Source organism: Notolepis coatsorum (genome assembly GCF_963971535.1).
Source record: "Notolepis coatsorum genome assembly, chromosome: 13".
Taxonomy (NCBI): Eukaryota; Metazoa; Chordata; class Actinopteri; order Aulopiformes; family Paralepididae; genus Notolepis; species Notolepis coatsorum.
The window spans coordinates 107,260,036-107,273,293 of record NC_140177.1 but is presented as its reverse complement, the minus strand read 5'-3'; the positions used below and the strand labels follow the sequence as shown (position 1 = coordinate 107,273,293).

Genomic DNA, 13,258 nt, shown 5'->3' with positions numbered 1-13,258 from the left:
AATCAATCCATGCCAAAGCTAGCTATGTAAAAGGTGAAAGACTCAACACTCACAGCCGTGCTGATTTGGCAAACGGACATTCAGACGTTTTCGTTTGAAACAACTTTTAGTCAGGGGAGTGCCATGGTTTCTCCATAGAGCCCTGTTGTACTTTTTTGGTGACTCAGTTGGTATTGCTGATTGGCTCAAACAACACGGCATGTTTGTAAACCGCGAACAGGTCTATAGTTTACCGTTAGTGACCGAGTTTACTGCCTGAGCGAGTTAAGTCACATTGCTGGTGTCGTAGAGCTTCTTCTCATTTTAATGATTGTTTTACGGTGACACCATTTTAGTAGGGATGTTCCAAATGATACATTTATGCCATACATAAAGATCTGAAAAATGTTAGACATGATATTGAAAGTAGTGATGGCTTTTATAGTCTTCAGTGAGTTCAGAAGCACATGTGATGTCGTGAGGTAAAATGCATTCACTACCATTCTGGTGAACAGGACGTGAAACAGGCCTTTTTTCACCAACCGGTCAAATCAAATCAAATCAAATTTATTTGTAAAGCCCGCAATCACAAGTTAGTGTCCCCATGGGCTGGACAAGTCTTCTTTAAACAAGTCAAGAAGAAACATCACAATAAATCAAGAACAAAAAAAAAACACCATGGGTAGGCGGGGTGGGGTACCTGTACATTGGATTATCGACTAAACCTTACTTGGTCCCAAGAAGAGGGTCTCGTGTATTATTGGGTTTAATAGGACATTTATTGTACATTGGAGGGGGTTGCGTTAGGACATTTACAGGGGCCAGTTTCGAATTGCAGTCTCTCGTAGATGCTCTTTGAGAGTGGTTTTGAAAGTGGGTAGTGATTCACATTCCTTTACAGCTGTGGGTAGGGCGTTCCACATTGATGTGGCATAATTGCGAAACGTGTTTAGTCCCTTGTTTGAGCCGAATCTGGGTTTAACATGATTTGTGGAGCTCCCTCTGGTGTTGTGATTGTGGTATTCACTGACCTTTGGGAAGTATTTTGACATGTACATGGGTACCTTAGTCGTGTAGTGTATCTTGTAGACCAGGCCCATTGCAAGTTGCTGTACTCTGTCGTCTACTCTAAGCCATCCTAGGTTGTCAAAGTGGGCAGTGGTGAGGTGGGTTCTAGGAGTAAGGTCAAGCAGTAGTCTGACCAGTTTGTTTTGAGATGTTTGTAATTTTGTTTTTAGCGCCTTTGAGGTGCTTTGGTACCATGAGGTGCAAGCATAGTCGTAGTACCCTTGAATGACTGCTCCTGCCAGAGTCTTCAGGGTATTCTTGTTTACCAGAGAGGAGATCCGGTACAAGAATCGAGTTTGTTGGTTGATTTTTTTTATTACATTGGATGCCATTTTGTCACCGGAAAGATTTGCCTCTAGGATGGAACCTAGGTATGTAATTTCATCTTTCCTTGTGACAATATTGTCACCCACTGTAACTGAGAAGCCGTTGGTCTTGCTGAGTTTGTTATTTGAACCGAAGAGAATGGACTCAGGTGTAATGATAGTTTGTTATCAGCGAGCCATATGCAGATTTTGCCTAGTTCCGAGCTGAGGGTTTTTTCAACCTGTAACTTGTTCTTGTCAGAGACCAGCAGGGCTGAGTTGTCCGCGAACAGGAACAAGTTGCAGTCACAAGCTGACGACATGTCATTTGCATGAATTAGGAACAGTAGCGGTCCTAGTATGCTTCCTTGTGGAACACCACAGCTCACTGGGAAGCAGGGCCCGTGAGCGGATCGGCGTGGGCGAGAAATCCGCTCTTTGCTCTAGGCGGCTTGTTCCGCTCCGCTAATCGCTCATGTTGACCCCGCCCCCAAGTCGCTCTCCGCTCGCTCACCGCTCACCTTGAATCGAGCGCTCCCCGCTCCCCGCTCCCCGCTCCACATCGCTTGGCAGATATTTTTTTTTTTGGAGCATGATGTAAATTTGCTTGATTTGACCAAACTACAACAGTCTACACCCCCTGGGCCCCTTAACAATTGTTTGTATTGAGCCGTATTGTAATTGTACCCATTCTGCAATGTTAAATAACGTTGTTTATAGCTCTACTAAGCGATGATAGCTAGCCTAGCCACAATGCTATGGTCGCTGCCATTAACGTTAGCATGTAAGCTAACGACAACAACAATGGCGTCATATACTTTTTCTAACAGGATGTGAGTGACGGTTCACCCTTCTCATTGGTTGAAAATGGCCTTCATGTTTGTACATCGCCATCTGTTGCTTTGGCATTGTACTACATGTATATTACATCAGTGTTAAACCACTGTGAGCGGCCCGGAGTGGATTGGAGCGGAGGAGAACTCTCGCTCCGGACGTCGCGCCGACCTATTTTAAAACCCACTCCGTCGCTCACATCAAAACCGCCCGCTCCGCTCCCCGCGCCGCTCACGTGCCGTGCCGCTCACATGGCCTGCTGGGAAGGTGGGGGGGGGGGGGGGGGGGGGGGGGGGGGGTTGGTTACCGTTTACCTCCACCATCTGTTCTCTCCCCTCCAGGTAGGATTGCATCCAGCTCACTGATAGACTATCAAAACCAATTGCTTTTAGCTTGTCAATCAGAATGGTGTGATTGACAGTGTCGAAGGCCTTTTGTAGGTCCAGCATGACCATGCCGCAGTATTTGCCCGTGTCCACCTCTTGTTTGATGTGGTCGTTTAAATAGAGAAGGCATGTGTCAGTGGAGTGGGATGTTCTGAAGCCAGAAATATTTTCCACATGGTACTTTTCGACCTGTTCGTATACTATTTTTTCCATGACTTTCGAGATGGAGGTAAGGATAGAAACAGGGCGGTAGTTGCCTGGGTCTAATTTGCTGCCCTTTTTGTGCAGGGGTGTTACTCTCGCAATTTTGAAGTCTTTGGGTACGTGTCCCTGTTTTATGGAGAGGTTTATTATGTGTGTGATGACTGGGGTGATGGCGGCTGCTGAGTCTCTGAGGAATTTGGAGGGGATATTGTCATGGCCAGTGGTCTTGTTAGGTTGGAGGGCGCTCCGTTTTTTGAGTACCTCAGCTGTTGTTACCATTTCTAGTTTGAAATCGTCTTTGCGGACCCCTAGGTTTTTGTAGTAGGCTATGATGTGTTCTACCCCAAAATGCCCTGAGTGGGAGGGTAGTTTGTTTACCAGTGTTGTGGCTATGTTTGTGAAGAACATTTTTAAGTAATTGGCTACATCCAGCTTGTCTGTGATGAGCGAGTTGTCCGTATTTATGTTTATGTTTGAAAATCTGGTTCTGAGTTTTTTACTGCAGCCTAGTTGATTATTGAGTAATTTCCAAAGTTCACGTGGTTTGTTTTAGTTTTCCTCAGTTTTGTCATTGATGAAATTCTTTTTTGCTGTTTTGATCATGGAGTTTACGTAATTTCTTAGTCTGTTTCTTTCCAGTTTGAGTTCAGTCACGTGGGCTTGGAGTTCACTGCTCGTGCTTTTGGTATGCTTTGACTGACTTTTACGAAACTCAGAGCATTTTTTGTCTCTGGTTTTCATAGCGGCCAATATTTCGGAGTGCATCCATGGCTCAGCGCGGTTTTTTACCCTGGTGGTTCTTAGGGGGGCCATGCCGTTTAGTATTGTTGAAAATTTGGTTTTGAAACCAAGCCATGTTTCTTCAACTAGTGTTGCTATGGATGATTGATGGATGGAGAATAAAGCAAGCGAAATAGTTGGTATGTATGTACATATACGTGTAATAAAACACAAATATGTACATGCAATAGCAACTGGGGTATACAAGAACATTTTTGAAAGATTTAAATATAATAGAGCTAAGAACAACAACAACAAAAGAGAAAGCATAGGGAAATGAGCGAGAGTCAGATTTAAGAAGTTCACCTGCTAATTAAATTATTTGGCCACAGTAGCTTTTTGAATAGAAGAGACTGATTGGACGCTGGTTAGTTTAACTTAGTAAAATGTAAAGAACTTTCAGCTGAGATCAAATTGAGGAGTGTTTGGATGGTGACATGGTTTAAGCCCTGCTGACTGTAATGAAATGAAATGCACGATGTTATCAAACTGATTAAATTAAAGTGACAGATGAACCATCATACCTCTGCTCTTTCTGTCCCTCTGTCAGGCCTGGACAATGTTAAGGAGGATCCTAAGTCGGCAGGCGTGGCCACCTTCGTCATCCAGGAAGAGTTTGACCGCTTTACTGGTTACTGGTGGAGCCCCTCAGCCGTGGAAGGTAAGCAACCTCACCCCTTTTGTTTATCACGGGATGATACACGCTCACAGGAAAACATTGCACGTTTACATTGCACTACTTTTATTGTCTTTTATACCTATTCTTATGTCTGCAATTTATGCATTGTTTTTATTCTGTCAATTGTGTGCTGATTTTATGCCTATGTTCATTTTCTACTAATTGCTGTGGGCCACTCTGGACTGCGGTCCATGTGTGGGGGAAAAAAGTACTATATAGATAGTTATTAATATCTCTTATTGTTATATTGTAGAAATGTGTGCATTGAAATGTCTGTAAAGTCTCGACGACATTGAAAATGATGGTGGCCTCAATTGTCTTTTCGAGAATAAATAAAGGTTTGAATGAATGTTCCACTTTGACGTTTGTCAGAACTCTCATCTCAGAGATGGGCTCTCTTCTCCACCCTGGATCCTACAATACACCTGGCCATGCGGTCACGGGACGGACACCACGGACTACAGTGTTACCTTTCCTGGTTTGAAACCAAGAGAACAAACACTGTATTCTTTGGTGCCACTGCCTGGACTGTGACTCCATTATCAGGCGTACTGATTTCCTGGGTGGAGAAGAATAATGACGAGAGACTAATGGCGAGCGTAAAAGTGTATATAAACATGCCATATACTACTACGACGAATACATAGAGATGAGTGCTTTGTGTCCACTGGCCAGGGTCTAGCCATGCTGTGGCCTGTCTGGCACACAGTGAGCGTCTCCATTGTCTTTAGAACCTGGCCCAACCAGGCTGAGACTGTTGTATCATCATGGTTTAGCCTGTGTACCACAGTTGCTGGTGTGAATTATGCAATGTTGCCTAGCAACCCGGATAGTTTACAAGAAATGCAATGGAAACACAAACCCAACCATACCATACCAGACCATGGCTAGCCCCAGCCAGGCTGAACATAGCTAATGGAGATATGGCAAAGGTTGTAAATCTGCCAAGTGGTCCTTTTCAGCTTTTCTTTGTGAACACCCATGATACTCCCATTTCCAGGTGTGTAACATGTCTCCTACTTCTCCTCTCAGACCCAGACGGAGGGAAGACCATGTATCTGTTGTATGAAGAGGTGGACGAGACGGAGGTGGAGATCATTCATGTTCCCTCTCCGGCGCTGGAGGAGCGTAAGGCAGACGCATACAGATATCCACGCACAGGTCTGTCCTTCTCCCAGAGAGCACCAAGTGACTGAAAGCTGTCCTGCAGTAAAACACTCTGATTACTGCTCATGGCTGCTATTCAAATGACGGATTTTACTGCCCTTTCTTGTAACTTGTAACGTTTTTTCTTTCTCTAGGTAGCAAAAATCCGCAGACCATTCTGAAACTGGCAGAAATCAAGACAGACCATCAAGGAAGAGTAAGAGCCTTTTTATTAAATTATCTTTTTAAGAGTTTGTTCGTAATTGACCTGCCAGGTTAAATAAAGGTTACAATTCTAATGAATTGGATCACCTTCACGTCTAGAGTACCTACTAGAGAAGTGGTTCTCAATCTTTTTTTCTGTCAAGGATCCTCAAATCCATACACATTAGGCTGTGGCTGTTGACTTTGTTTCAAGGACCCCTCAATATATTTAGTAGTTCGGCCTGATTAAGTCCAGTCACTCATCACTGGGCTCACTTCTTATGATCTGGAACCGCCCTGGAACCCCCTCTATGACCTCTAGGGGTCCCTGGACCCCACACGATCTAGCTAATGTGTGTGTGTGTCTGTGTGTGTCTATGTCTCTGTGTCTCTGTCCATCTCTCCACAGATCATGCGCACACTAGACAAGGAGCTGGCTCTCCCATTTCCTACCCTGTTCCCTGGGACTGAATACATTGCCAGGGCAGGATGGACCAGTGACGGCAAATAGTGAGTGTTACTTACATTTATGGTCATTTCTGTAGCTCAATGAGTAGAGCAAGGCACTAACACTGCCAGGGTTAGGGGTTCCATTCCCTCTGTAGCTCAGTGGGTAGAGCAAGGCACTAACACTGCCAGGGTTAGGGGTTCCATTCCTTCTGTAGCTCAATGGGTAGAGCAAGGCACTAACACTGCCAGGGTTAGGGGTTCCATTCCCTCTGTAGCTCAGTGGGTAGAGCATGGCACTAACACTGCCAGGGTTAGGGGTTCCATTCCCTGTGTAGCTCAGTGGGTAGAGCATGGCACTAACACTGCCAGGGTTAGGGGTTCCATTCCTTCTGTAGCTCAATGGGTAGAGCAAGGCACTAGTACTGTTAGGGTTATTAGAGGTTCCATTCCCTGTGTAGCTCAATGGGTAGAGCAAGGCACTAGTACTGCCAGGGTTAGAGGTTCCATTCCCTGTGTAGCTCAATGGGTAGAGCAAGGCACTAGTACTGCCAGGGTTAGAGGTTCCATTCCCCGTGTAGCTCAATGGGTAGAGCAAGGCACTAACACAGCTGGGGTTAGAGGTTCCATTCCCCGTGTAGCTCAATGGGTAGAGCACGGCACTAGTACTGCCAGGGTTAGAGGTTTGATTCCCTGTGTAGCTCAATGGGTAGAGCAAGGCACTAGTACTGCCAGGGTTAGAGGTTTGATTCGCACTTGGGACACATGCACTCATGGTACCTGTTGAGCACTTTAGATAAAAGCATCCACTAAATGGCATATAATACATTATTACACAATGTTAGTTTATAGATTTTTATATGTACTTTCTATCAGTCACATTCCTTAGAGACGTGTTACAGTATGTTATTTTATTGACATGTGTAATGATTGGGTATTGTCCCGTCTCTGTCTCCCCCTAGTGGCTGGGCGGTGCTGCTGGATCGCAGTCAGAGGAGGCTCCAGCTGGCCCTGCTGCCCCCAACGCTGTTCATCCCTGTCACAGACGACCCGGCTCAGATACAGGACAGCCTGGAGGCTCTGCCCACCAACACACAACCATACATCGTCTATGAGGAGACCACCGACGTCTGGATTAATGTGAGATTACATTGGATTAGATTAAGATTAGATTAGATTCTTCTTAATTATCTCTGACCTTTGTTTTTCATCCCTGGCCATAGTTGCCGTAACATACAGTGTAAAAGACAAACATGTTAACTATGACTGAACACTAGGGGTGTAACGGTACACAGAAGCCACGGTTCGGTACGTACCTCGGTATTGGGGTCACGGTTCGGTATGATTTTGGTACAACAGATTTTTTTTTATAATTTATAATTTAATTAATTATTTTTATATTTTATATTTATATATATATATTTATTTATAATAATTTATAATTATAATTATATATTTATGATAATTATTATAATAATAATTATTAAATAGAATAATTTTCTATAGGCTTGCCGTGGTAGTCAGTGATACTGGTGTCATTCTGTGTTCAGGCATCCACTGAATAAATTAATTGCCTACTGTCCCTTTAACACAGGGTGTCCGCGGATCCTTAAAAAGTCTTAAAAAGTCTTAAATTTGTTTATCAATAATTAAGGCCTTAGTTTGTCTTAAAATGTCTTAAATCCATTTTCAGAGGTCTTAAAAATGCCATAGAAAGGAAAGATAAAATGCCATGTCATCTTATGTTTTATTATGAAATCTGGGGAAAAACGGTTAACAGGAGATAAAGTTGGGACTTTTTATTGACCGTGTTGTAGCATCACGCACACCGGAATGGGGCGGAACCAACACAGGTCCTTATGTTGGCCGGGAACTATTTCAGCAATGGAGTCTAGCTAACGTTAGCAAGGGCGAAGCGGAAGCGATAACGCTAACGTTACATTTAGTTTAGTTTAGTTTAGCATTTGCACTCGTTAATATGGGAAAGTGCCAATTTAACGAGAACTGTCTCGACAATCCACTGTTTTCACCATGATTGGTCCCAGTCAAAGACCATTACGAGGCCTGCTGCAACAAAAGAAAAAGCAGTCGAGTCGCACATGCTGAGCGCTAAGCGTACCAACAGAAGTCTGGATAACATTCGGCTCCACGCCAACGCTTGAAGCTGAGGTACTGTGGTTTCTCAACAGTCGCAAAGCACCAGTCCTACACTGGCAATGACTGACTAGGAGAGGTATTCCGTGCTATGTTCCCTGACTCGGAAATTGCTAAGACATTAACATGCAGCAAAGACAAAACGTCCTACATAGCCAGTTTTGGATTCGCCTCTTACATCCAAAATTATCTATTCACGGATGTAAACAAGGACATGTTTGTGTTGATGTTCGATGAGAGCTTCACCCCACCGTATGTATTTATTTTCTACCACCCACCCACCCCCTCCTAATGTACAGTCTCCTCCCCATCATATGGTATATGTATATATATATGTTAGGATCTATGGGTAACAGTACTGTATATTTGCATATCATATATGTCACAAATGTAACAGTACTATATACCTGTATGTCATGTATGTCCCTATGCCATAAATGTCCCTATGCTATGAATTGAAAATGGGGGACCCTGATGTAAACAAGACAAACGTCTTTCTCTGGTCTGCATCCCCTTAACAATTGTGTGTATTGAGCCGTACTGTATTGTACCCATTCTGCAATCTGTTAAATAAAGTATTCATTCAACCAAACCACTGAGATGCCTGGAGATACCCTGTAACAACTTATCCTTGCTAAGTTTCAGTTTCACTTCTAGAGAGAATTTAACTTCACAAGACTGAATACTAGAGAACAGATGACATGTTACAACAATGGCAGAGGATTATTTGGATTTAAACACAGTAGCAGTTCAACTGGAGAGGAGCTCAGTATGTAAGTTTCTTTTTTTTATTTGATCAGCTGTGCCTGAGAGTCCGGCGGGGGAGAATAGTGTGTTTGTTGGCAACGTGTGTGTGTGTCTTTCCATTGGTTTAATTTGGTTGACATTATTGGGCGAACAAGAAAACGAAAGAAAACAAAAATTGTAATGACCCTGCAGCTGTTCCAATATAAATGTGCCTTCCTCCGTGCACTTTCACCCGCTCTGAAGTCGGACTCGGTGTGCCGCGCGCTGTTCTCACACGGACACGGAACCCGCGACTGCCTGCATGCGCGACTGGTGTGTGTGTGCTGTGATGCGTATTCTTCGTATGGCTGCGCGTACCGCACCGTGACGGCCGTACCGTAAATTCGCGGGACGAATACACGTACCGTTACACCCCTACTGAACACAACACTCTAATTTACCATCTTCAGATAATGAAGTACCCAACCTCTACTGTATCTTTTTTTTTTTTTTTTTTTTTTTTCCCAATTTTTTATTTTTTTTTTCCCAATGTTAGTCGTTGTGCCAATTCCCCCCCTCCCCTACCTGGTTGTTGTTCGCATGTTCTCCTATGAGTCGGTACAAGGGCGTCCCGAGTCTATCGCACGCTTCCTCCGATACGTGCGGCGACAGCCAGTGACGTCTTTTCACTTGGCAGCGAGGACTCTCATTTGGTGAAGTGTAACGCGTGGGAGGGCACGCTATCTCCACCAAGTCCTGCCCCTGCTGAGCAAGCGCCGAGACCTGACCTGTAGGCGTCGCTGTCCACAATGCCAGATTTCTACCCACCAGCTTTCCACCCCCTAATACTGCCAATTGTATTAGTATGAACGACCAGCCAAGCTGGTAGCAACGCCGAGAGCTGGGCTCGAACCCCCATCCTCTACTGTCTTTAACTATGACTGAACACAACACTCTAACTTACCATCTTCAGATAATAAAGTACCCAACCTCTACTGTCTTTAATAGGGATGCTCGATACCGATATACCGATATTGTCCAACTCTTAATTTCCGATACCGATATCAACCGATACCGATATATGCAGCGTTTCCCCCCCCCCAAAATGGAATAATTTCAGGTAATTAACATTACATATCTCTTGTTGTGGAATTAACACAACATTATGCATACTTTGGACAATAAATAAAATCTGAATTTGTTCTTACTTGCTTGCCTGGGTAAATAAAGGTTATAGAAATGTAAAATTTTTTTTTTTTTTTAACCGATACCGATATTTTCCGATATCACATTTTAATGCCGATATCGGCCGATACTATCTGACATCCCTAGTCTTTAACTATGACTGAACACAACACTCTAACTTACCATATGATGAATTGAAAATGGGGGACCCTGATGGAAACAAGACGAAAGTCTTTCTCAGGTCTGCATCCTCTTAACAATTGTATGTATTGAGCTGTACTGTACTGTACCCATTCTGCAATCTGTTAATAAACTTTTCAATCAATCAATCAATCAATCAATCCATCTTCAGATAATAAAGTACCCAACCTCTACTGTCTTTAACTATGACTGAACACAACACTCTAACTTACCATCTTTAGATAAATAAAGTAATGATAATGAAGTTTGAAAACATTGTGCCTCTGAAAAACATAGTATGGAGTTCTATGGTTCTTCCTCTGAGGTGCGCTGTTGTTTGTTTCATGTGAGGTTCAAACGGCAAAACTAGGGATTCTTCAGCTTGGGACCTAAAATAGGAAATAGTTTGATAATAATTTTTATATAATTATATAGTTATAATATTGAAATTAGTTAAATGTCCTCTCTCCCTGGGAGACATACATTCTAGTATTTCTGTCATGTGAGGCTTAAAGGAAATGATCATTTGTATATGAATTACTCACCCTATGGTCACCCTCCACGGTGAACGTAGAATCCAAAAGGAACAGTAGAAATACTTGATTAAGTTAATGGAGATTTGGTTTAACAACGGCAAAACTATATCAAAACATCTGTTTATAAACTCTCCCACAGGCGCAGTATAATCCAAGTCTCATTTATCCAGTCGTATGCTCAGTACACATGCATTTTTGCTTAAATATTGCTAATGAAAACATTCTCGGTTCAATGCTGCCTTCAAATGGAACTTGTGAGTTTGTGATCTTGATTTCAAGTGGGTTGAAGTCGTGAGCTAGGCAACTGGGCAATGCGTCTCGAAGCCACTGAGGCTAACGACTTTCCACTTTCAATGTTGTGAAGCAGTGGGTCGTTCATATGGACTATTCTTGTGAAACACGGAAAACACAACTTTCGTTTTGAAGGCAGCACTTAACCGGAAATGTTTTTGTTAGCAAGGTTTTAGCAAAAATGCATGTTTGTGAAGTACTGAGCATATGACTGGATAAATGAGACTTGGATTATACTGCACACGTTGAGAGAGAGAGTTTGTAAACAGGTGTTTTGATATAGTTTTGCTGTTGTTAAACCAAATCTCCATTCACTTTAATTCATCAAGTATTTCTACCGTTTGTTGGATTCTACGTTCACCGTGGAGACATGTCTTGACACAGGGTCAAGGATAATGTGGGTGGAGGTTATTCATTGTTTTATTCACGATAAAAGAAGATGTCAAGTATTTTGGGTAATGATTGAAATTAGTTTTTAGGTTTGACTGTATTGCATAACATTTTAGGAAATTCATGTAAACCTCTGATTTTGACAGCCAATATGACTTTGGCTTGGATGTGGTTGTGAGAGTACAATATTTGCATTGATAACCTTTTATAAATGAGGCCCCATGACACTAGAATAAGACCAGGATGCTAAACACCCTCCGTTAGAAGAGCGTCTGGTCCGTGCCCGGTCCTCATCATCATCTTGGACAGGAAATGGGAAACTAAGGGAGTGTTTGTTTCTTTTCTATCCACAGGTTCATGATATTTTCTATCCATTCGTTCAAACGACAGAAGACGAGTTCTCTTTCATCTGGGTGAACGAGTCTAAAACCGGCTTCAGCCATCTGTACAAAATCACTGCTCTGCTACAACCAGGCTGCTACCACTGGGCAGGAGACTATCAACACATAGAGGGTAAGAGGACTATCAACACATAGAGGGTAAGAGGACTATCAACACATAGAGGGTAAGAGGACTATCAACACATAGAGAGTAAGAGGACTATCAACACATAGAGGGTAAGAGGACTATCAACACATAGAGAGTAAGAGGACTATCAACACATAGAGAGTAAGAGGACTATCAACACATAGAGAGTAAGAGGCTGCTATCAACACATAGAGAGTAAGAGGCTGCTATCAACACATAGAGAGTAAGAGGACTATCAACACACAGAGAGTAAGAGGACTATCAACACATAGAGAGTAAGAGGACTATCAACACATAGATGGTAAGAGGACTATCAACACATAGAGAGTAAGAGGACTATCAACACATAGAGAGTAAGAGGACTATCAACACATAGATGGTAAGAGGACTATCAACACATAGAGAGTAAGAGGACTATCAACACATAGAGAGTAAGAGGACTATCAACACACAGAGAGTAAGAGGCTGCTATCAACACATAGATGGTAAGAGGACTATCAACACATAGACATAGAGGGTCTTATTTTAAATTAAATGGCATTCTGCTACTGCAGTACTCTGTTCTTGGTATATGTGACAGTAATGGGTACAGAGTATGAATAGTTTAGCTGAGTATTTGGCTGGGAAAAAAAGAGAGAAGAAGATTTTAACATTAACACCGACAAGACTTGATCATGGAAATTGCACATATATCATGGAAAAGTCATGGAAGTTTTTTTCCAAAAGTGTATGAAATCTGTGAAATCTGGATTTATTTGTTATTTTTGATACCCTGGTGTCTTTCTCTGTTATATAATGTTGTGGTCTGTGTCTTCTACAGGAGATTTTAAATGTGCAATCAAGGAGGAGGTTATGCTGACCAGCGGGGAGTGGGAGGTGCTGGCCAGACATGGCTCCAAGGTCAGACACAGTATGAGGATTGTGTACATTATAGAATGTATTGATTATATAGATATAGAATGTATCAGGGTCTGGGAGGTAAACCCTGGGGCTGGGGGAAAATATTGAAGTTGAAATATTTTAATCTAATTGATTCTTAAAATCCTCAAATCGGGTCTTTATATCTATGCTTTTTTCAGTAGATGTGTGAAAATCTTTGCCCCGCGCTGAGTTTCTGCTGAACAACTACAGAAACTCAATAACCAAAATTACATCTTTTGACAACTATGGCAGGGCTGGTCCCCTGAAACCAGCGTATAAAGCCTAATGAGCCAATATTGAATTGGTTAATCAGTG

The 13,258-nt window shown here is 42.6% G+C and overlaps 1 protein-coding gene across 1 annotated transcript in view; it reads left to right on the top strand.

The window, feature by feature from the left end:
* Positions 1–13,258, top strand: part of LOC311239455 (dipeptidyl peptidase 9-like) — a 93,068-nt gene that overhangs the window by 30,477 nt on the left and 49,333 nt on the right. The window contains exons 7-13 of the mRNA XM_084327763.1: positions 4,107–4,217; positions 5,268–5,396; positions 5,537–5,598; positions 5,995–6,095; positions 6,995–7,172; positions 11,848–12,007; positions 12,843–12,922. Coding sequence (XP_084183889.1) covers positions 4,107–4,217; positions 5,268–5,396; positions 5,537–5,598; positions 5,995–6,095; positions 6,995–7,172; positions 11,848–12,007; positions 12,843–12,922 — 821 coding nt within the window. The remainder of the gene's footprint in view (positions 1–4,106; positions 4,218–5,267; positions 5,397–5,536; positions 5,599–5,994; positions 6,096–6,994; positions 7,173–11,847; positions 12,008–12,842; positions 12,923–13,258) is intronic.